Source organism: Mesoplodon densirostris, chromosome 7 (assembly GCF_025265405.1).
Source record: "Mesoplodon densirostris isolate mMesDen1 chromosome 7, mMesDen1 primary haplotype, whole genome shotgun sequence".
NCBI lineage: Eukaryota > Metazoa > Chordata > Mammalia > Artiodactyla > Ziphiidae > Mesoplodon > Mesoplodon densirostris.
Genome location: NC_082667.1, coordinates 1,125,104 through 1,145,513, shown reverse-complemented (window position 1 = coordinate 1,145,513; position 20,410 = coordinate 1,125,104). Strand labels below are relative to the sequence as shown.

General features: G+C 65.4%; 1 protein-coding gene across 1 annotated transcript; it reads left to right on the top strand.

Moving 5' to 3' along the window:
* The first annotated feature begins 179 nt into the window (after positions 1 to 179).
* CHID1 (chitinase domain containing 1) lies at positions 180 to 19,040 on the top strand. Its single transcript, XM_060103537.1, has 13 exons — positions 180 to 274; positions 2,859 to 3,012; positions 3,530 to 3,679; positions 3,939 to 4,071; positions 4,627 to 4,671; positions 5,461 to 5,567; positions 5,978 to 6,039; positions 8,922 to 9,014; positions 13,918 to 14,019; positions 14,550 to 14,705; positions 18,416 to 18,496; positions 18,667 to 18,709; positions 18,866 to 19,040. Exons 2-13 carry the CDS (start codon positions 2,902 to 2,904, stop codon positions 18,962 to 18,964), a joined length of 1,182 nt encoding a protein of 393 aa, XP_059959520.1. The 5' UTR covers positions 180 to 274; positions 2,859 to 2,901; the 3' UTR covers positions 18,965 to 19,040.
* The last annotated feature ends 1,370 nt before the right edge of the window (positions 19,041 to 20,410 follow it).

The window sequence follows — 20,410 nt, the reverse complement described above, 5'->3', positions numbered from 1 at the left end:
ATCAGCCCCGCCCTGTCCACCAGGCTCCGCCCCGCCCCGTTTCCGCCCCTCGACCTCGCTCCGCCCCCACCCCCGCCCCTCTGCCCTGGCCCCGCCCTCCCTGTCCAGGCTCCTCCCCTCGGCTCGCCCCCACCCTCCCACTCGGCCCCGCCCCCAGCGTGCCTTGCGTGGCGGCGGCCCGGAAGCTGGCGTGGCGCGGCGGCGGCGGCGTGCGGGCTTTCTGAGGCGGGACTTCCGACGGGGTTCGCGAGCGTCCGGTCTCCGGGATATGAAGGTGAGCGCCGCGGCGGCGGCTGGGCAGGGTGGCGTCCGCATTCCGCGTTCCGGCGTGTGCTTCCCCGCCTCCTACGGCCTCCGTTCCCCTCCGCGGAGCGAGCGCGCGGGGGGTGCGTGTGAGAGCAGGAGGCGCGGCACGAGGGAGAACGGGTGTGACGGCGGTGTGGACGAGAGGGAGTGGTGTGGGCGGGTGTGAGGGAGTGTGAGAGTGGGTGTGACAGCGGGTGTGGACGAGAGTGGGTGCGAGAGCAGGTGTGGATGAGAGGCGGTGTGTGAGTGGGTGTGACAGCGGGTGTGGACGAAAGGGGATGTGAGAGCGGGTGTGAGTGAGTGCGTCTGAGAGCGGGTGTGGATGAAGGACGCGCGGCGGGAGCTTGCGGGCGCGAGCGGCAGCACGTGGCTTGGCCGGCGTGGGGCCGGGACCCGGGGCGCGATGGGCCGCGCCGGGCTGGCTCCTTCTTGACCTCGACCCGCTAGTATCCTCCGCTCCCCCTGCGCATGGCAGGCTGCCTCGGGCTTCCTCCGCTGAGGGAACAAGACGGTGGCCCACAGTGTGGACAGAACCCGAGGTTAACGTCCTCCGGGGCTGGGGTCTTCCTGCTCTTACGCCCCCTTCACTTCCAAGTGCACTCGGCCCTCCCCGCAGGAGCACAGCTAGCTCCAAACTTTGTGCTCACAGGCAAGAATCTGTGACGGACCTTACCCGCGCTGTGGGGACGGCAGTATTCTGTTCACGGGACATTCGGCTCGGGGTCCTGCCAGGTGTTGGTGATGGTCGCTCAGGGCACGGTGGTCAGCATTTCTCAAATTGCATGTCATTGAGCAGAGACAGGTTTGATGGATTAAAACCAGTATCTTAAGAATGAAGTGGAGGGCTTCCCTGGTGGCACAGTGGTTAAGAATCCGCGTGCCAACGCAGGGAACACGGTTTCGAGCCCTGGTCCGGGAAGATCCCACATGCTGCAGAGCAGCTGGGCCCGTGCACCACAGCTACCGAGCCCGCGTGCCACAACTACTGAGCCTGCATGCCACAACTACTGAAGCCTGTGAGCCTAGAGCCCGTGCTCCACAACAAGAGAAGCCACCGCAATGAGAAACCCACGCATCGCGACAAAGAGCAACCCCCAGTCGCCGCAACTAGAGAAAGCCTGCGCACAGCAACGAAGACCCAACACAGCCATAAATAAATAAATAAATTTATAATAAATAAATAAACAGGACCCTACTGTGCGTGTGCACTTTGTGACGTTTGTACTAGGGGGTCATGAGCACCGTGGTGCCCTCTATATTCTGGCATCTGGGTGTGCAGGGTATTGAACACCGCTGCAGTGAGCATCTTCGAGCATTTTCAACGTAAGCGGGATGTCCCCCAAAGTGGGATTTTTGAAAAAGAAACACGTGTTGGAAAGTATAATATTTGTGACCAGGTTGTCACCCGAAAAGGTCTGATCAACTTGGATTCTCAGGAACGGCTCTGAGAGTGATGCTGCTGCAGGTCCTCAGGTCACATCATGCTCTCAGTCCTTGCCAGTGCCTGGGGGCGGGGGTGGGGGACCAAAACGCACAGCTCACTGTCTTATCTCAGCGTCCCGTTCCTTTGGTTGCTGGTGATGGTGGGGGTGGGGTCTGTGTGTTATGGGGGGGTGTCTGTATTATGGCGTGTCTCTGTGTTACACCTTTTCACGTCCTTTCTGTATTTTATAGTGGGCATTTTTTTATTAGAGTGTCTTATTTTCAGTTTGTAAGAGTTCTTTGCGTGTTGTGTGTAGATAAGGGATAGAAATTCATTGTCAAGTATGTTCCAAGTGTTTTCTTGTTTTGCATATCATTTCTTTAAATTTGCTTTTCGTTGGGACTTCCCCGGTGGTCCAGTGGGTAAGACTCCGTTCTCCCTATGCCGCGGCCCGGGTACGATGGCTGGTCAGGGAACTAGATCCCACATGCCTCAACTAAGAAGTCCGCATGCTGCAGCTTAAAGGTCCCACATGCCACGACGAAGATCCCGCGTGCTGCAACTAAGACCGTGCACAGCCTAAATAAATAAATATATATTTTTAAAGCAAATAAATAAATTTGCTTTTTGTTTCCTAAGTGAAAGCCTCACGTTTTTACATAGTAAACTCTATTGATGTTTCTTATCATAACCTTTACTGTTGCTGATTTAGGTGGAAAAGCCTCCCCCCTCCAGCCCCTGTCCCTGAGTTTACGTACACAGGCACCCATATTTTTTTCTAGTCCTTTCCATGGCTCTGTTATTTTACACTTCAGCCAGTAGCTCGTAGCCAGAATATTTTGGGGTTTGAGGGTGGAGAGCCAGTCTTTTCCTAGTTGGCTGGCTGTGGTTAGGGCGGCCACGAGCCAGTGGGGCAGGGCTCACCGGCCTGCAGCAAGGAAGGCCCTTCCTGGGTGTCTGAGTGATGCCAGGGCCCAGCGGTGCTGACAGCTGGACTCTGGCCATTGGGGCTTGCTCAGTGCCCAGCTTAGTGCTGGGAGGCCCCAGGCACTGTTAGGACCATTGCTGCAGTAGGCAGAGGGGACACCCTTCCTGCTGGGGGTCTCCATGGGCTCTGCTCTCTCTGCAGCCCCCTGGACCCCAAGGTTGGACCCTGCTGTGACACGCCCACCATGCGGGTGCTCCTCGGCACACTCTGGCTTGCCCTGGCTTGCGGCTCTGTTCACGCCACCCTGTCAAAGTCAGATGCCAAAAAGGCTGCCTCGAAGACGCTGCTGGAGAAGGTAAGGGCAGTCTGGAGATGGGCCAAAGGGCTGAGCCATCGCGTCTCCTTGCCTGCTGGGGCTGTGAGCCGAGAGCTTGGCCTCTGGGCAGCCTGTGCTGTGCTGCCCCAGGGCTCTGGCTGGCTGGCCTCGGCGGGAGCAGCTTCTGGTGCTGGGGCCCAAGGGTGCGCCTGCCCCCGCTGGGCTGACCTGTGATGTGCCACGTTTCCGCCCTCACCCTGCCTTCTGTTTCTTTCGACCCCTGCACTCTCCACTGCTTCACTGAGCAAATCAGGCAAGAGCCACGCCGGGTTTGGCTGTGTCTTTGTGCCTTTTTTCTGAGGCAGCCCTGGGGAGGCAGAGTGAGTCTTCGGGGCCTGTCAGCTCCTCAAGGCAGGCCTTTCCCTGCGGTCTCCTGCTCAGCAGCTCCGTGTAGATCCTGGGACACACCCCTGCTGAACAAGAGGACCGCTGCTGTCCCTGGGCTTCTTCCTGGGGACGAACCCTCACAGCTTCCTCCCTATTCCTTCTGTTTCAGACTCAGTTTTCAGGCAAGCCCGTCCACGAGCGGGGTCTGGTGGTGACAGACCTCAGAGCCGAGGATGTGGTTCTCGAGCATCGCAGCTACTGCTCAGCGAAGGCCCACAAAAGGCACTTTGCTGGGGACATCCTGGGCTATGTCACGCCAGTAAGCCAGGCCCTGGGGTGGGCAGGGAGGTCCCAAGGGCAAGGTGGCTGCTCGGGTCTGTCTGCGTTCTCACCTCCCCTGGCCGCTGCCGCCATGGGGGTGTGGCGGGAGCCATGCCTCCCAGAGAAGTGGCCAGGATCGTGCCAAGCGTCCCGTTCCCCATGGCGCGGGCAGCTTTGCAGTGCCCCCATCCCAACGTGGCTCTCAGGCCCTCTGCCCCAGCTGCAAGCAGGCTCACCCATTCTCCGTCCTCTGCCAGTGGAACAGACACGGCTACGATGTCGCCAAGATCTTCGGGGGCAAGTTCACCCACATCGCGCCTGTGTGGCTGCAGCTGAAGAGGCACGGCCGCGAGATGTTTGAGGTCACGGGCCTTGACGACGTGGACCAAGGTGCTCGCCTCGCTGCTCGTCTGCGCTCGCCCCAGGGGTCTGGGAGGGTGTGAGTGTGTGCCAGCGTGATGACTACCTGGCATCGACCCGCGTCCCTGTTGCCCTTGGGGGTTTGTAGACAGTGTCCAGGGAGGAGGCGTCCAAGACAGTGTCCAGGAGGGGGCGAAGCCTGGCTATCCTGACAGCCGTGTTTTGCACCTGTGTTTGCCCAGATGTCCTCCCTTTTGGGTTCAGAGAGAGGAGGTGTTAGCTGGTGGTGGGGTTTCCAGAGCTGGGAGGGCAGTGTGTTGGAGGACACGGCCAGGCAGCATCAGTGCCTGGCCTCTGGATGCCCCTCAGCTCTGAGAGATGGTCCCAGGTGCCTCGGAGTCATCGCCCCTGGAGCAGCCACTTGCCCCTGGCCCTGACTGTCCTGCAGGGGGAGGAGGGGCAGTGCAGGGCCCACAGACTCTTCCCTGCCCCTCTCCCTTTGTTCTCCTCCTGGCGGGTAGGTCAAGTCTTCATGTGGGCAGGGGGCTGTGTCCCCACATTGACTGGCTTCTCCACGTCCCACAGGGTGGATGCGGGCAGTCAGGAAGCAGGCCAAGGGCCTACGTGTGGGTGAGTCCAGTGGGCCTGCAGGGTCAGGGTTGTGGGCCCTTAGGCCATACACCACGGGTGGAGGTCCTGGAGCTCCCTGTGGGTGGGTGAGTGGCCCCAGGGTCTTCACGCCTGCCTGGTAACCCAGGCTATGCTGCGTAGCGCGTCGGTCACTCTCCCAACAGCTCAGAAATGAGGCCGCCCCAGCCCAGCACTCACAGCCCTCAGTCCAGCCAGAGCCCTGTGGCCCTCCCGCCCACCCAGCTCAGTCCACCAAGGCCAGCCCGCCTTCACCTGTGGTCTTGCCCTCCCATCGCTTCATTCACCCACGAGTGTTTATCGAGGGCCCTGGGGGCTGCGCCCAAGGGTGACGCTCACCCTGCCCTGCCCGTCCTGGAGCTCATGGCTGGCGAGGGAGGGACCCATTGCAAAGTGCAGTGGGGTTGGGGAGGGAGGCTTGGGGGTCTAGGGGCACGTCACAGTTGAGCAGGAGGAACGGGGGTGTGGGGCTGGGAGGGGACCTGCAGCTGGGCCAACGGGGAGCCGGCAGAGGCTGGTCCAGCCGGAGGCAGGCGGGAGGCGGCGGACGGGCCAGCATCCGGGCACTCGGGGGCCTGGTGTGTCGGGAGGAGAGGGTGCGCATCTCCGTCCTTCCCCAGCGCCCCCTGGTGCCCCGCCCTCGCCCAGCCACCTTGCACTGGGATGACCTCACTGGGTGCCTGGCTATGGTCACTCTGCTCTGGAAGCCAAGGGCCAGCCTGTGGGCAGGGCCGGCACAGAGGGTCACAGTCTCTGCGGGTCTGTCCCCAGTGCCTCGGCTCCGGTTCGAGGACTGGACGTACGAGGACTTTCAGAATGTCCTGGACAGCGAGGACGAGATAGAGGAGCTCAGCAGGACCGTCGTCCAGGTGGCCAAGGTGACGCCCGGTGCCTGTGCAGCCACCACCGGCTGCCTTGGGCTCCCTCTGGCCACCATGCGTCTCGGGGGCAGGGGCTTCCCTTGGGCAATGCCCAGCTGCCGGCTCCGCTCCCGGGAGGGGACCCCTCCTGGTAGCTGGTGCTGGGCTGCAGGGAGGGGAGAACCCCTCAGGACCCTGGGGTCAGGTTTTGGGGGACACCAGTGGACGGGGTGCACGAGAGCCCCAGCTCCTCTGCTAATGGCTCCTGCGGGGACCCCCACACCGCCTCCTTCAGAGAGGGGCTTCCAGGCCTGCAGCCTGGCCCTCGGGCTGAGGCCTGGTTGGGCGGGAGGAAGCGGGGCTGGCTCTGCGCCTCCCTCCCACCCCCTCCTCCTGGGACCCTCCTCACCAGCCCCTGTTGCTCTCAGAGCCAGCACTTCGACGGCCTGGTGGTGGAGGTCTGGAACCAGCTGCTGATCCAGAAGCACGCGTGAGTGGGCTGTGGGCGGCGTGCGGGCCCCCAGGTGTCAGGAAGAGGCTGGAGGAAGGACGTGGGGGGACCTCGTGTGGGAGGAGGGCCTGCTTCCCACAGTCTGCCCCTGGGGGTGGGGATGGCACCCCGAGAAAGTCGGACAGTGGCTCCAAGAGGCCCGGGAGCAGCTGCGGGCAGGTGGCCAGCTGAGACGCCTACATGGTTGGCCTGGTGGAGCCTCCAGGGGACTTTGAGAAGAGGCGGCCGTGCAGGGCCGGGGCCCTTGGAGCAGGTGGCCACAGAGTCCTCTGGGAAAGGGATCTGCCGCCTAGGCCCACAGGCTCTGCACCAGCCGGCCTGGGAGGGTGCCGCATGGTCCCCTCGAAGCAGCATCCACCCTGCGCATGAGGCTCACGGCCAGTGACCTGGCAGGGCGGGATGGGGGTAGGTCCCCTGCAGGAGCCGCTGCCCCTGGTTCTGTCAGGGCCATGGGGTCAGCCCCACAGGTGGCGGAGGAGAGAGTGAGTTCCGCCCGGGGCGGCCTGCATGCTAGGTGCCGCCCAGCGGCTGGTGCCAGGGCAGGACAGGCTGCAGCCGGTTCCGGAACTGGCTGTCCGCTTCCTTTCCTGCACCTGAGCCCCCACTTCTCCACGTGTGCCAGACCCTGGGGGGAGCCCTGGGCACGGCTCCTCTTCTACCCTCCCGCAGCTGCAGGCGGCGCTCTGCCTGCTTGAAGACAGCGTCCGTGGGGTCCCCTGCCTCTCAATGCAGGGGGAGGCGCATTGTCGAGGGGTCTGTGCGGGGGGACAGGCCTCCTACCCGAGGCCCAGAGGAAGTTGCGCCTGGAGCCAGGCGTGCCGGGGGCTCTCTGCCTGGGTGGGCGTAGGGAGACTCCACTATTGGCCTTGGGAACGGCGGTGGCCTGGGCCCAGGCCCCCAGCCACAGTGCCTGCTTCTCGGTGCTCAGACCCCTGCCCCAGTGGGTGCCTCTGAAAGGCTCCCTCTCTGTCCACTTCTGCCCCGGGAGGGCCCCAAGGCTGGAGCTCAGGAGGAGGATGGGTGGAGACAGCCAGGTTGAGAGCATGGAGGATACCCACGTCTGTCGGGAGCCGACGCAGCACCTGCACGTCGGGGGCCCTGGCTTTTGGCCGAGAGACGATCCCCCCACCCCCCCGGCTCTGCCTCCGTCCTTGCTGGGTGGTGACACTGCTGAGGAGACCTTATGGCACCTTCTGAGAAGGGGGTGCAGCTGGGCAAGGGGGTGCCGGAGCGCCTCCATACCCTGGGGGCTCCTGGCGGGTGGGGGGCAGGGGGCCCGGAGGAGGGTGGAGGCTGGCCAGCCTGGTCAATGGCTTTGGACACTGCTGCCTGGGAGCTGCTTCCGAGGACAGGCCTGGCCATGGCGGGCATGACAGGGACGTCCATGGTCCTGTGCCCACCTGTCACCCTCTTCAGGCTTCTGTTTCCTACCCAAAGTGCCAGGTCACCCTGGAAAGGCCTCTTTGGTGTGATGCGAGGCAGTGGCCCCTTGTCCACGTGCCACCCTGGGCTGCAGGTCCCCCAGGCCCTTCCGTGAAAGCCTCCTGGGGAGGAGTGTGCGGGGCTGCCCGGCCCTGGCGAGAGGCCCGTCTCCTGCGTTCACACCCAGCGAGCGAGCGAGCAGGCGGGCGGGCGGCCGAGGGGAAGCCCCAGGGACTCTGTCCCAGCAGACTGCCCCGGTCCCCGCCGATCAGGTGCTTCCCCCAGGCCATGAGGCCACCTCCCCCTTCTCACAGAGGGGGAATCCCCTGGGTGGTCCCAGAAGCCGGGAAGGCACCCAACAGTGACAGGTGCTGACAGCTTCTGGCCTCAGGGAGGTGCCAGCCCCTTCCAGCCCGTGTGCTCCCCCGAGGGCGCCCCTGACCACCTACAGTCAAAGCCAGAGCGGAGTGACCTTGGCCCGGGATTGCTCCCACTGAGCAGGGGCCACCTGGGAGGCTCTGAGAGGCTGCCACAGTCCAGTGGTCAGTGCACACCAGGCCCCATGGCAGCCTTGGCAGGATGACCGGCAGCTGTGCTTGCCCCACCCCCCTTGCTTTTTGCAGACTTGTTCTGGGGCTGCGGGCTGGAGCAGCCCCTCTGACCTTCCTGCACTTGGTAGTTGGGCGGGGGCGGGGGGGCACTTGCTGCCCGTTCTCCAGACGGAGGTGGCTCCTGAGGGGCTGCACAAAGGACCCAGGTCGGTCACTGGCCCCACAGCCTCTCAGGCACGGTGACGGTGGTCTCCGGGACTGGGGTGTCCTGGCGAGTGCTCCCAGGCTGTGCCAGAGCCACTGCCCCGCCGGACATGCTGCCCGCCAGCTCTGAGATACTGCCACCTCCCACACGCCTGGGTCCAGGCGACCCCGTGACGCTGCTGTCTCCCCTGCCCCCTGCCTGGTGGCCCGCTGCCCTGGGGTGGGAGGTCAGGGCCCCCTCGTCACAAGGCCTCATCAGTGGAGCCGCCCCCAAGTCCTCATCTCAAGGCACCTCCCGGGTGCAGCAGGGCCCTCAGCACGGCCTGAGGCGTTTCGTGGCCCAGGCTGACCTGGCCACCAGCAGGCCAGCATGCCAAGTCCATATGGGTCCTTCCTCCCTGCCCGGCTGTGTATCTGGGAGGGTTCAGAGGTGATGGGGCGCCACACCGACCCCCCTCTGCTCTCCACCCTGCTCTTGTGGGGAGGGAGGGGCCTTGAGTGTGAGGAAGGATGGAGGCTGGGCAGGCAGTTTAGGTGGAGGGCGATCCCCGCGGTGTCTGCCAGGCCCCCTGGTGCATCCACCCTGGAGCCCGTACCTCCAAGGCAGAACGTGGCTGTGAGGGGCGTCTGCCCACAGCGGGGGTCTTGGCCCAGCTGCTCCTGACCTGTCCTGTTTCTTTGCAGGGGCCTCATTCACCTGCTCACCCACGTGGCCGAGGCACTGCACCAGGCCCGGCTGCTAGCCTTCTTGGTCATCCCGCCCGCTGTCGCCCCTGGGTAAGTGCCATGCTTGCTTGGCCAGGGGAGGCCCTTCCTGGTCACTGCCCAGCCCCGTCCACGTACATACTGGCCACCGCATGTGTCGACGGGGATCCTCATCAGCACACACGGACACCTCAGTGGCCTCAGCATGCCCTCATGCGTCAACGGGTCAAGGCTGCGTCCTTACACCTGAGCACTTGAAACCGTGTTGTTTAGACTTGCTCCGCGCTCCCGCTGGTCCCTGGCGAGGCCCCGGGCACCGCGGTGCAGGGCCTGTGCCCCTTTAGGCCCCAGGAGGTCAGGGCTCCCGCCACTGAGCCTAGCTGCTCATGTCCTGCCTTGAGATGAGGACTTGGGGGCGGCTCCACTGATGAGGCCTTGTGACGAGGGGGCCCTGACCTCCCAGCCCCATCTCACAGCCACCCCCAGCCCTGCACACACCGGGACACAGAGCCCGGTGAGGCAGCTCTTCCAGAACCCCCGGGACAGGGAGGTGCGGGGCCCGAGTGCCAAGTCAGGTGGCCTGACTCCCACGCCCAGCCTGTGCTGGGCGCGGAGGAGGCCAGATCACAAAGTGAGGACGGAGGGCAGCCCGGAGCCAAGTGGCGGGTTGATGGCGCACAGAGGCCCAGGGCTGCTGCCTGCGCTCTGCCTGGTCTCCGCTGGCTCCCAGGGCAGCCTGGGCCTCAGTGCACTGCTCTGGAAGGACCGCTGTCCATGCATCTTGTCACCCTTGGCTGTCGGTTCGCTCTGCAGCGCGGGCCAGTTAACAGAAGCAGGTGGGCAGCTCTGGGACCCGAGCTATCTGGCGACCCTGACGCTCACAGGCCGATAGCCCCACACAGAGGAGCCTGCGGGCGCTCTGAGGCCAAGGCCACGGCCACCACAGCAGGCACCTGCCACTCCCAGGTTGGCTGCCCACCCTTTGCTTGGCGCTCGCGCCCCCGGAGCCCCCACGCGTCACCAGAGGCCTGGGTGGTGGTCCCACCCAAGCCCAAGGGCCTCAGCCTCCCTCGCGACTCTTCTCCCCACCTTTCCAGGGCCCTCAGCCTCGTGTGTGCTCCTGTGTGCAACACACGCGTGTGATAGGCCGGCGGCAGCAGGGGCCACCAGTCCTCCTAGGATGGGGGGCCCCATTCTGGAAGAGCCGGGGGTGGCAGACACAGAGCCTGTGGGCTCGGCTGCAAATGTGGGCACCCGTTTCCGGGGTCTCCTGGTTTCTGTGATGGTTCGGGGTGGGGTGCTGTGGCCGGTGGAGCCCCGGTTGCCCTTTGTGGTCAGGGGCCATCGGCAGAGACAAGCTCCTCGGAAGCTGGGGCAGCCCTTCAGGCTCGGCTGGGGAGAGGTTGGTTGCCTGGCCGGGGGTGGGACCCCGGGGGCCTTGCTTGCAGCCCCTCCCTGCTGACACCCTTCCACTCCCCAGAGCCTCGGGCCTTGCAGCTTCTGACGGGTGCAGAGAGCAGACTCCCAGCCCACGTGCTGGAGAGTGTGTGTGTGTGTTGAGGGGAGTGACTGGGCTGGACGCCCATGGAGGGGCTGGTCTCTGGGCTTGGCCTGGAAGGGCGGGAGGGCTTGGGACAGGGTGGGGAGCAGCTTTCCGCCTGGTGCCCTCTCTGCCCAGGAGTCCGGCCTGAGCTCCTGTCCCCTAGGCAGGAAGTAGATGGTGTGAGCCAGGGCCGCTCTCTCACCCTGCGGTGACCAGGGGAGGAAGTGCCCTCCACCTGGCAGCCGAGGAGGTGACCGGAGGGAGGAGACTGTGGCCAGGGCTGGAGGCATGGGTCCTGGGCACTGCCACTGAGCTGTGGCCCAGTCTGGCCTGCCCCTGCTGGCAGCCAGGGGTGTGTTTGGGGGGGCACAGGCCTGGGCTGCACCCCCGCGGCTGGCGAGCAAGCCCTGCTCTCTCCAGAGGCTCTGGCGGCCTCGGAGTTTGTCTCATCGTTGACTTCTGTTTTGCCATGCTTCTGGATAGCAGCCCCAGCAGAGGAGCTAGGGAGCCGTAAACAGTCTTTCTGGGGTTTTCTGCAGCATCAGTCGCCTCACAAAGGCTGCGCTGCCCCCCACAGGAACAGCCGCCCCAGGAGGGGCTGTGTGTGTGGCGCCAGGGCCGGCGTGCCTTTGCTGCTGTGCGCCTTGGTCTGGGGCCTCCCTCCAGGGGCTGCTGGCACAGCCGCCATCCTGACCTGGAGCCCTGCTCCCGAGGTCGCGCCTCGGCCCCCGTTGACGTTCCAGCACCAGTCAGCTGGTTTAATCAGAGCCCTGGGCCGTCCTCGCTCTGGAGGGGGCTCTGAGTTAGTTCTCGCCCCGGCTTCTCAGGCTGTATCTTCTGAGGATCCAGCACTCCCGGAACCCTCAGGAAAGTACTGGCCTCGGGCGTGGAGGGCTGGCTTCCTTCCCAGGACCTGCCCTGCGGTGAGCTCGCATCCTCACGGGCAGGTGCCCACCTTGACGGGTGCTGCAGCCACCCCCGTGGCTTCCCGTGGTTTCGGGCAGGCCGTCTCCCCACAGTCAGGAAGGGGATGGGTGGGGGTCCTTCTCTGGGCGAGCCTCCTCGTGTCTGGGGGGAAACTGTCTGGAGCAGCGATCCCCAGCCTTCTTGGCACCAGGGACAGGTCTTGTGGAAGACAGTTTTTGCACGGGCAGGTGGCTCAGGCAGTAGTGGGAGCGACGGGGAGCGGCGGACGAAGCTCCGCTCGCTCGCCCACTGCCCGCCTCCTGCTGTGTGGCCCGATCCTGACAGGCCGCGGACCAGTGGCGGTCTGAGGACCGGGGGTTGAGGACCGCTGGTCTAGAGGCCACACCGCGTCCATTGTCCGTGGCCATGTGGAGAGGGGAGGCCAGGCCACACGACGTCTACCAGGGCCACCTCATCTTGCGATGCCCCGAGGAGACGCGGGCGCTGCCCCAGCACCACCTCTGGCAGCTTCAGGGTCTCGGGGGGAAGGATCCCGTGGGGCAGGCCGGCCTTCTGGAGGGGAGGGGTGCCTGCAGTCAGACGGGTAGTGACTCAGTGAGAAGCACCTGGCAGCCCCGGGCGCCCAGACACGAGGTGTGGCCAGAGGCCATGAGGTGGTCAGAGCCTTGGGAAGCAGAGGGGCTGGTGGGCCAGGGCGGCCCCTGCAGCCCTTTGGGACGTGCACTTGATGTCGGCAGGAGCAGCGGCCCCCGGCATGGTGGGCGCAGGCCACACAGAGCAGCGCCTGCCTCTGACGGGGCTGCAGCTGAAACCAGCGAAGGCGGCCGCTCGGGGAGTCACGCGGGATGGGAACCTGCACCAGTCTCCTCCCTGAGCAGCGGACTTCCTGGAACAGTGTGACTGGGAGGAGGGGGGGCTTGGGAAGCATCCTCCGTGACCCCCGTGGCCGTTGTTGAGAGTGTTTGTCTAAGAAATAGTCGGCCAGTGAAAGTGAGGCTGTTTGCTGTGCTGATTGGGTTTGAGCAGAAGGGTTTCTTCTTACGGGGTGAATGAAGCCAGCAGGGCAACAGGCCTCCTGGTGCCCCCCCCCCACCCAGAGTTCGTTGCCCCCTGCCCCTCGCCGGCCTCCCCTTCACACCTGGTACCAGCGCTTTCAGGACCCCTGGGGGTGGGATCCCCTCTCCCAGTTGAGCAGGGAATGTCTCCTGGAAGGCCCCGGTGCTGCAGTGACCAGGACATGAGACACGGGGGCATACTCCCTGCTGGGCCACTGCACTGCTCAGCTCGCGACCCTGCCTCCCCTTGTGAACCATTGAATCAAGAAACGGTAGGGCTGGGTGTCCATGGGTTCCTGAGCGAACGTCCACCGGGGGACGGGTGAGCTTTTGAATTGTGGAAACATCTTCCTGGAGCTGATGGCATCCGCTCTTTCTGGGGTGCCCCAGGCCCTCCTCACACAGGCCCGTCTCTAGCTCTGGGGCTGAGCTGGGAGGAGAACGCCGTCTGCCGGCCTGGCGTCTTCTAGCTGACTTTAGAGGGCCGGTCTGGGGTGTGGCCACAGGGAGCGTGGCTGGCACCACCCGGTGAAGCATCTGCTCCCCAGGTGTGTCCCCGAGCTCCCTGCCACGGCAGGTGCCCGTCACTGAGTGTTGCTTCATCCCACTCAGGGGCGGGCTTTGGGGTCCTGGGGTCGCTGGCTGGTGCTGCTGGTGCTCAGGCCCCACGGGTGCCTCGTGTCTCTGGGGGGCCTGGGCCTGGCCTCCTGGCTGCTCCCTCCAGAGGTGGCGGCCGGGGCAGGCTTTGCTCAGCTGGAGTGGGGCAGCCTTCAGATGGGTTATCTCAGGGCTGCCTGGACCCCGTGGAACCGGTGACCATGGCTGAGGTCCACACAGTGGGCTGCCCCTGCCCCTGTCCAGGGATTGGAGGTGCTGGCTGAGAAGAGGGATTCTCTCTGCTCACATTGTTGGGGTGAGCAGAGGGCCCTGCCACCCTGGGACAAGGCTGCAGTCCTAGGGGCTGCTGCAGGCAGAGCGGGTGGGCTAGCGGACCAGGTGTGTCCAGCAGACAGGCCACCTGGGCTCCCGCCTGTCCCAGGCCTGAGGCCTTGGGAGGGAGGGCGCTCTGCTCATGGCACCGTGCTCGCAGCTGAGATGAAGCGGGGCTGGCCTGGGGCACCTGTGCCCACGTAGGGATGGGCCCTCCCGGAGCTGGGCTAATCGGGGTCTCCAGTGCACTGGGCAGGAGGGGAGCCGGGTCTCTGCTGGACCTCCAGCAGCAGGCACTGCCCGTCAGGACCCAGCTGCGGGCCATCCCCTGTACCCGAGCGCTGGGTCACTCTCCAGGGAAAGTGACCTGTGGTGTCTCCTGGCGTGGAGGAGGAAGGGGCGTGAGCTGGGAGCCCGCACGGCCGGCTTGCCGTGCCCTCTGCTGAGCCCAGGTGTCACCTGGGGCGGGGCTGGAGGGGCTGTGCGAGCTGGGTGTGGTGACCACGCCGTCTCACTGCAGGACCAACAAGCTGGGCATGTTCACACACAAGGAGCTTGAGCAGCTGGCCCCCGTGCTGGATGGCTTCAGCCTCATGACCTATGACTACTCCACAGCGCAGCAGTGAGTGGGGGCACCCCGGGGCCCCGTGCGCTCTGGCTTGGCACAGAGATGCTCCCCCGACCAGGGGCCTGGATGCTCAGGCGAGGTCCAGCTTGCCACGAGCCTGCTCAGGGCCACGCTTTGTCAGCTCTCGGTTCCAGGCACATGAAGGGCCCGGTCTCTTCTTCCCAAAGCCCGCAACTGGCCTTGCATTGGGTGACCTTCTCCTTTTGGGGGTCACATGACAGGGCAGCGGGCACCCCCATGGGATGCCATTCCGGGGTGTCCACCCACGCCTGTGTGAGCCTGGCCCCCACATGGTGGCTGCACTGCTGGGCCTGCCTTGCTGCCCAGGAGGAGGTGCTCCCGCGGCCGGGAGCATCATGCTGCAGCCTCCGTCCATCTCGGGCCTTCACCTGAGCCTCTCGGCTGGCTGCAGGGGCCCGCCTGCCTGCTGCCGTCCTTCCCACTCCGCGTGTGGGCCCCACCCCAACCTGGGGCGCCCTGAGGCCTCTGTCTGCCGCTGAACACACTTCTCCTTGGCCCTGTAGGGCCGGCCCCAGCGCACCGCTGTCCTGGGTGCGAGCCTGCGTCCAGGTCCTGGACCCCAAGTCCAAGTGGCGGAGCAAGATCCTGCTGGGACTCAACTTCTACGGCATGGACTACTCAGCCTCCAAGGACATCCGCGAGCCTGTCATCGGGGCCAGGTGAGCCGGCGGCTGCCCCATGCCAGGTGGCTTCCTGTGCCGTCTGCCACGGTGCCCTCGTGTCAGGAGGTGTGCGTCTCCCAGAAGTGGGGGGGTGCGGCGAGGAGGAGGCCTGGCAGGGTCTGACCACGTACCAGGTGCCTGCAGGGTGCTGTCCCAGTGCCCTCTCTTCCCCGGGGTCGGCGGGGGTGTGGCCCCCATCTGGCCCGAGCAGCATGCGGCCCCCCGGCCTCCTCTCCTTCAGCCTGAAGGACGCCCTTTGTGTTGCTTGCTATGCATTTATACCAGTGTTGAATCCTCTTCTGTTTTATCTTGCCGGGTTTGGGGGAGATGTTTGTGCTGGATGTGGGGTTCTGGGTTGCCAGCTTGTTCCAGGACCTTGACGGTGTTGCTTTGCCATCTTCCGGTGCATTCTGTCCCACGAGCCACTCATCACCTGGTTTCTCCACACGTATCACCACCAAGCACCACTGCGCTGTGATTGCCAGGCGCCTCCACGTAGGCTTCTTTACATTTTTTCCACCTGGTTTTTGTTGAGTTTTTTAGATTTGTGCATTTATTCTTTTCATCATATTTGGGAAGGTTATAGTCTATTTTTTCTAGTATTTTTCTTGTCCTTCCCTTTCTCTCCTCTTCTTCCGGGCCCATGCGTACTCGTGTGTTAGGCCAGTCTATTTGTCCCCCCATCCGCTGACACTCGTTTTATTTTTTTGGCCTCTGTTTTCTTCTGTTCAGTTTTCCTTGCCCGAGTGCCCCCACCCCACCGCTTCCTCCTCCCTCCCAGGGCCCTGGCCGGCCATCTGCCGCCTGCTGCCCGCACCCTGGGTGAGCCTTGGTCAGGGGATGGGGCCCCCAGCTGGCCCCTGGGGTTGCACTTGACCTCCTTTGTCCACAGCCTGATTTCTTCCAGCCCTTCCCCGGCGTGCAGGGCAGGGTTGACCTCTGGGCTCAGGGCCTTGGGGCTCTGGGGGTCATGGGGAGAGGCCTCTCCCAGGGTTGGTCAGCAGCCCTCCCCCTCCCAGGGCCAGATAGTTCGGATCTGGGGAACCAGATGGGCAGGCTTAGTGAGGCCGCCTGCAGATGGATGCTGTTCCGTGGGAGAGGGGAGGGCTGCCTCTGCAGGGGGTGAGCGTATTCACCCAGGTCCGGCCCCCCAGAAACACAGCTCACCAGGATGCGCCCCTCAGCCGGTCTCCACCCCGGAACTCACTACAACAGCCTCTGTTCCCTGAGCAGATGACAGGCCAGGTGTGAGGGGCAGGTGAGCCCCATGGCCGCCGGAGTCTCTGCATCTCTTCCGCTGACAGAAGCCCAGGCCAGCCTGGCCCAGGATTATCTGCTCTCCCGTCTCAGCCACTCCAGCGCTGAGACCCTGGCCTTCTGTGGCAGGTGTCCCCGGTCCCCTCAGGCAGTGGGGGATTAGCGGCCTCACCATCTGCTCCTGCACACGGAGCCAGGACCCTGAGGCAGGGGCGGGAGGCCAGCTCTGTCAGGCCGGGGGTTGGCCTTCTGGCCTCCATCAGCCAGGCCCGCATTCTGTGCCTGCCACAGCGGGAGGGGGCGGAGGGCAGGCTGTTTGTGCACATTCTGGGTTCTCCACTGACCCCCCCCCAGCCTCTGTTGGCCTTCCCTGGGTGACACGCAGACCCCATCATGACCACGGCCAGGCTCCTGTGTGCGTGGCCTCGTCACTCCCCAACTTTGAGGAGTCTGGGCGGCTGTGAAACACCCCGGGAGGGCCCAGGGCTCCCCTGCCTGCAGGCTCATGTCACCCCACGTGCAGTTCTGGGTGCTGATCCATGGGTCCCCACGGCTGCCGAGCCCCCATTCTGGGAGGCCCTCCCACTGCCCTGGTGGCCAGGGTGCCCGGCTAGCCCCGTGAGTGCTCTCAAGCCAAGTGGGCACCCATACTCCTGCATCTTTGGGACCTACAGCCCCACCCCGCCTGGCCTCTCCTGCCCCTGCCTCCCAGGGACCTCAAGGAGAGCCAGCCCCAGCAGAACACGGCCAGACGGGTCCCCAAGGGTGGGCCATGTCTGGCAGACCCCCTGCCCCTGCTCAGAGGCCTCTTGGGCCAGGCCACCAGAGGCCAAGGGCACAGAGGCTCGGGGAAGCTCTCCCTGTGTGGCCGTCCTGCGCCGGGGTCTCACTCTGCCTAGGGGCGACTGGTGGCACCTGGTCCCAGGGCTGCCTGAGTGGGGGCGTGGGGTTCACACCCCACTCTGCTGCTCCGCGTCCCCGGGGCTGCACCCAGGCGGGTGTGAGTGCCTGTGTGGCCCCAGCCCTGGCACCGCCAAGCCTCGGCCTTCAGAGGGGAGGGACCAGGTGCTCTCAGGGGTCTGGCTGAACCCCGACAGAGACCCCAGCCTCAGCCAGCCCCGCAGCCTCACCACCTCCAGCAGGTAGCAGATTTTGAGGGGAAGCCCCGGAGGAGGAGTGCACACAGCCAGAGCTCCCCAGACGTGAGGGCCCAGAGCCACCTGCCCGCCAGCATCTGCCCTGAGACTCGGGGGCTCAGGGACAGGCTGGGTCAGGATGCCTCACCCTTCCCCCCACATCCCATCCCCGCACATCCCACATTTGTCTCAGCCACGTAGCTGACGTTGGATCAAAAGCTGCAGATGACATCAAGCATCCCAAGAGCGTTGCGCTAATTAAGTATAACGCAATAATTTTGGGCGCTTCGAGCTGGTTGATGGGGGTCGTGGCTGTTCGTGGCCCAGGCCCCGTGGGAGCAAATCCAGACGTCCCCTGGACGGCCACCACCTCATTTCCCACTGCTCTGTCCAGCCCCGACCCGCTGCCGATGTGCAAGGTGCAGCCTGGAGCATCGCAGCCCCCTCCCTGGGCCCAGGCTGCAGGTCTCCGGCCTGTCTGGGCATCGGCTGCATGCCAGAAGACACAGGGTGAGGTGGAGACCCCAGTTGTCTTGGCCATGTGGCACCTTGGGTACCGGCCTGTCCTCTGTGTGTCCTCTGTTGGGTGGGGAGGGGTTCTCAACCCCTGCTCCTGGCAGTGAGGCGGGGCCTCTCATGGGCTTGGGGCAGCTGTGTCCACAGCAAGGAGGCAGGCTGAGGACAACTTGGCCTCTGAAAGGGCCCGGAAACCACTGCCGTGGACTGTTGTTCCCGAGGTGGGGGGACGTGGTGGGGGGTGCCAAGGCCGCCCCCGTTCTCGTTCATCCTCAGGCGTGCGGCTGGCCCCAAACCTCCCCCACAACTGCAGCACCCCAGGCTGACCCCGGGAGCGCCTGCCCGCACCACTGGCCCAGCATGCGCTGCGCCCACAGCGCGGGGCCCGCGCTCCACCCGCACGCAGCGCCGCCAGCTCAGGGTGCGGCATGAGCTTTGAAGCACGGCCACGGCCTCTGCTCACATCTCAGCAGCCTCTCGGGGTCTCTGTCCTCCCCCTACCTCCAGTGAGGACCTGGCCGCCGCAGCCCTGGCCCTGACCCTGAACCGAGTGTTCCAGACCCTGTCCCATGGTCCTGCTTCCTATCTTTTCTTCATGTCTGGGCCACACGCGTGGCCTTCCCACCTGACCCGGTGTGCTGCAGGCACTCCGCAGACCATCGGGATGGGATGACACCCCGCATCCTGCTGCCCTCGGGTGGCCTCACCCCTTCCGTGACGGCAGAGGCCACCTCCACCCCGTCCGGGTGCTCGGGTGGGCAGGGGAGGGCCCCCGCACCCACGCCCAGCCTCCCCCAGGTACATCCAGACGCTGAAGGACCACCGGCCCCAGATGGTGTGGGACAGCCAGGCCGCAGAGCACTTCTTCGAGTACAAGAAGTGAGTGTCCGGGGGCGGCCCCAAGTGACGCGGGCCTCGAGCTCGGCCTCTGCCCCTGAGGGCCGGCCTGGCCCGAGGAGGGGCACCTGAGGCCTTGGCTGGGGGGTGGGGGGAGGAGCAGAGGCGAGTGGGAGTCGGGCCGGCGGACTGAGGGTTGTGCTGTCTTGCAGAAGCCGTGGTGGGAGGCACGTCGTCTTCTACCCGACGCTGAAGGTGCGCGTGGGCCCTGACGCTGGGTGTGGGGGCAGCAGACACAAGCCCTTCCCCAGCAACCCTGGCCCTCAGCTCGGCTGTGGTGGGCAGGGGTCGGCAGGTGGCCCACGGGGGGGTCAGGCGGGCAGGGCGGGGCCGACACTCCCGCTGCTTCAGTCCTTGCAGGTGCGGCTGGAGCTGGCCAGGGAGCTGGGCGTCGGGCTGTCCATCTGGGAGCTGGGCCAGGGCCTGGACTACTTCTACGACCTGCTGTAAGCCTGGCCTGGAGCCGGCCTGAGCTTTTGCAAGAGACGGAGGGAGTGACGGGCAAAATACAGACTCTTCCATTTCCCGTGCTGTGTGCGCTGCGGCCTTGGGCGGGGGCAGGGCGGCCTGGGACCCCGGGCTCCTCATCAGTGACGGGGACGGGCAGTCCGGGGGGTGGGGGACAACGGGCCCTGAGGATGCAGGCCCCTCTGGCCCAGCCCAGGCTGGCTGCCCGCTGGTGGCCGGTGACGGCGGGACCCACAGTCCCCACCCCGCAGGCTGGCAGGGAGTGCTGCACGGCCTGCAGATCACTGTGGGTCTGGAGGCTCCGGGACAGCCCCAGGCTCCCCGACACTTGAACGCTCCGGTGGGCGTCACCCCAGGGCCGTGCAGAGGGGCCCCGGCCTCCCCCTGCAGGTGCTGGCTCAGCCTACCTGCCTGGGAGCCCGATGGGCACCACACAGCGAGGGTGGGGGCGCCACGGCGGAGACCGGGGCTCCGAGAGGCTGGCCGCGCCCCACAGTGGTGCCGCGGGCTGTGTGGTCACTGTGGAACGACAGTTCACCACAGGCCCACTGCCCGCTGGGAACGGCCACGCTCCCAGGAGGGAGCAGTGGGAGAAGCCCTGGGTTGCCAGGAGTTGAAGGACAGTAGACCCCCAGCCCTCGCCCCCTCGGTGGGCCCGCTGGCCCCAAGCAGGTGAATCCACCTGTGATGGTGCTGCTTGCTGAACCCGCTGGTCAGACGCTGTGCGTGAGCCCAGGGTGCAGCGGCTGTGGGACGTGACTGGGGGAGGGTCCTAAGGGAAACGTATCTGTCCTCGGGGTCAGGGCCTGGCTGGGCCCTCGGCACCTGTCCCAAGGAAGAACCCTACTGCTCCTGGTGGGGCTGGAGTTCTGGCCTTGTGGCCCGCCAGCGGAAACTAGGCTGGCTGGCGGCAGCCCACCTGGACACCCCACTTCTACCAGCATGGGCTTCAGGCGGGCACTTGGGATGGTAGGTCAGATGCCCCCCCCACCTGCCTGTGCCAGCCTGTCTCCCCAAGGCCCTCAGTCCCACGCTGCCCGCCGCACCCCTGGCTGTGATCCCAAGGGTGGGACTGTAGGCCGGTCCCCATGGCTTCAAAGGCCTGGTCGGGAGGGGAGCAAGGAGGCCGTGGCACCAGGAATGGGCGCTGGGCTGTGGTGCGGGGCGGCCTGCAGGAGCTGGGCCGTGAGGGGGCAGGGCCAGCTGTGGGCCCACAGCGTGCTCGGTGTCTGTGGACATGGAGCCAGCTGGGTGACCGGATGCCGGGTGCCTGGGAGGCTCCTCAGCCTAGGCTTGGACGACAGGGAAACCAGCGAAGGGGGAGGGGCCCTGGGAACCTGACGGAGGCGCAGGCCAGCACATGGCAGCAGGCAGGGCTGGCCCCGGGTGAAACAGGCCCCGCGTGTCCCAGTGGGACCTCAGTGGAGC

What these genes read in the sequence shown, in the direction of transcription:
- CHID1 (XM_060103537.1), top strand. Translation starts at nt 2,902, where the DNA reads ATGCGGGTGCTCCTCGGCACACTCTGGCTTGCCCTGGCTTGCGGCTCT. An exon ending in CGAAGACGCTGCTGGAGAAG is followed by an intron (nt 3,013 to 3,529) that starts GTAAGGGCAGTC and finishes CTTCTGTTTCAG; the next exon opens with ACTCAGTTTTCAGGCAAGCC. An exon ending in TCCTGGGCTATGTCACGCCA is followed by an intron (nt 3,680 to 3,938) that starts GTAAGCCAGGCC and finishes GTCCTCTGCCAG; the next exon opens with TGGAACAGACACGGCTACGA.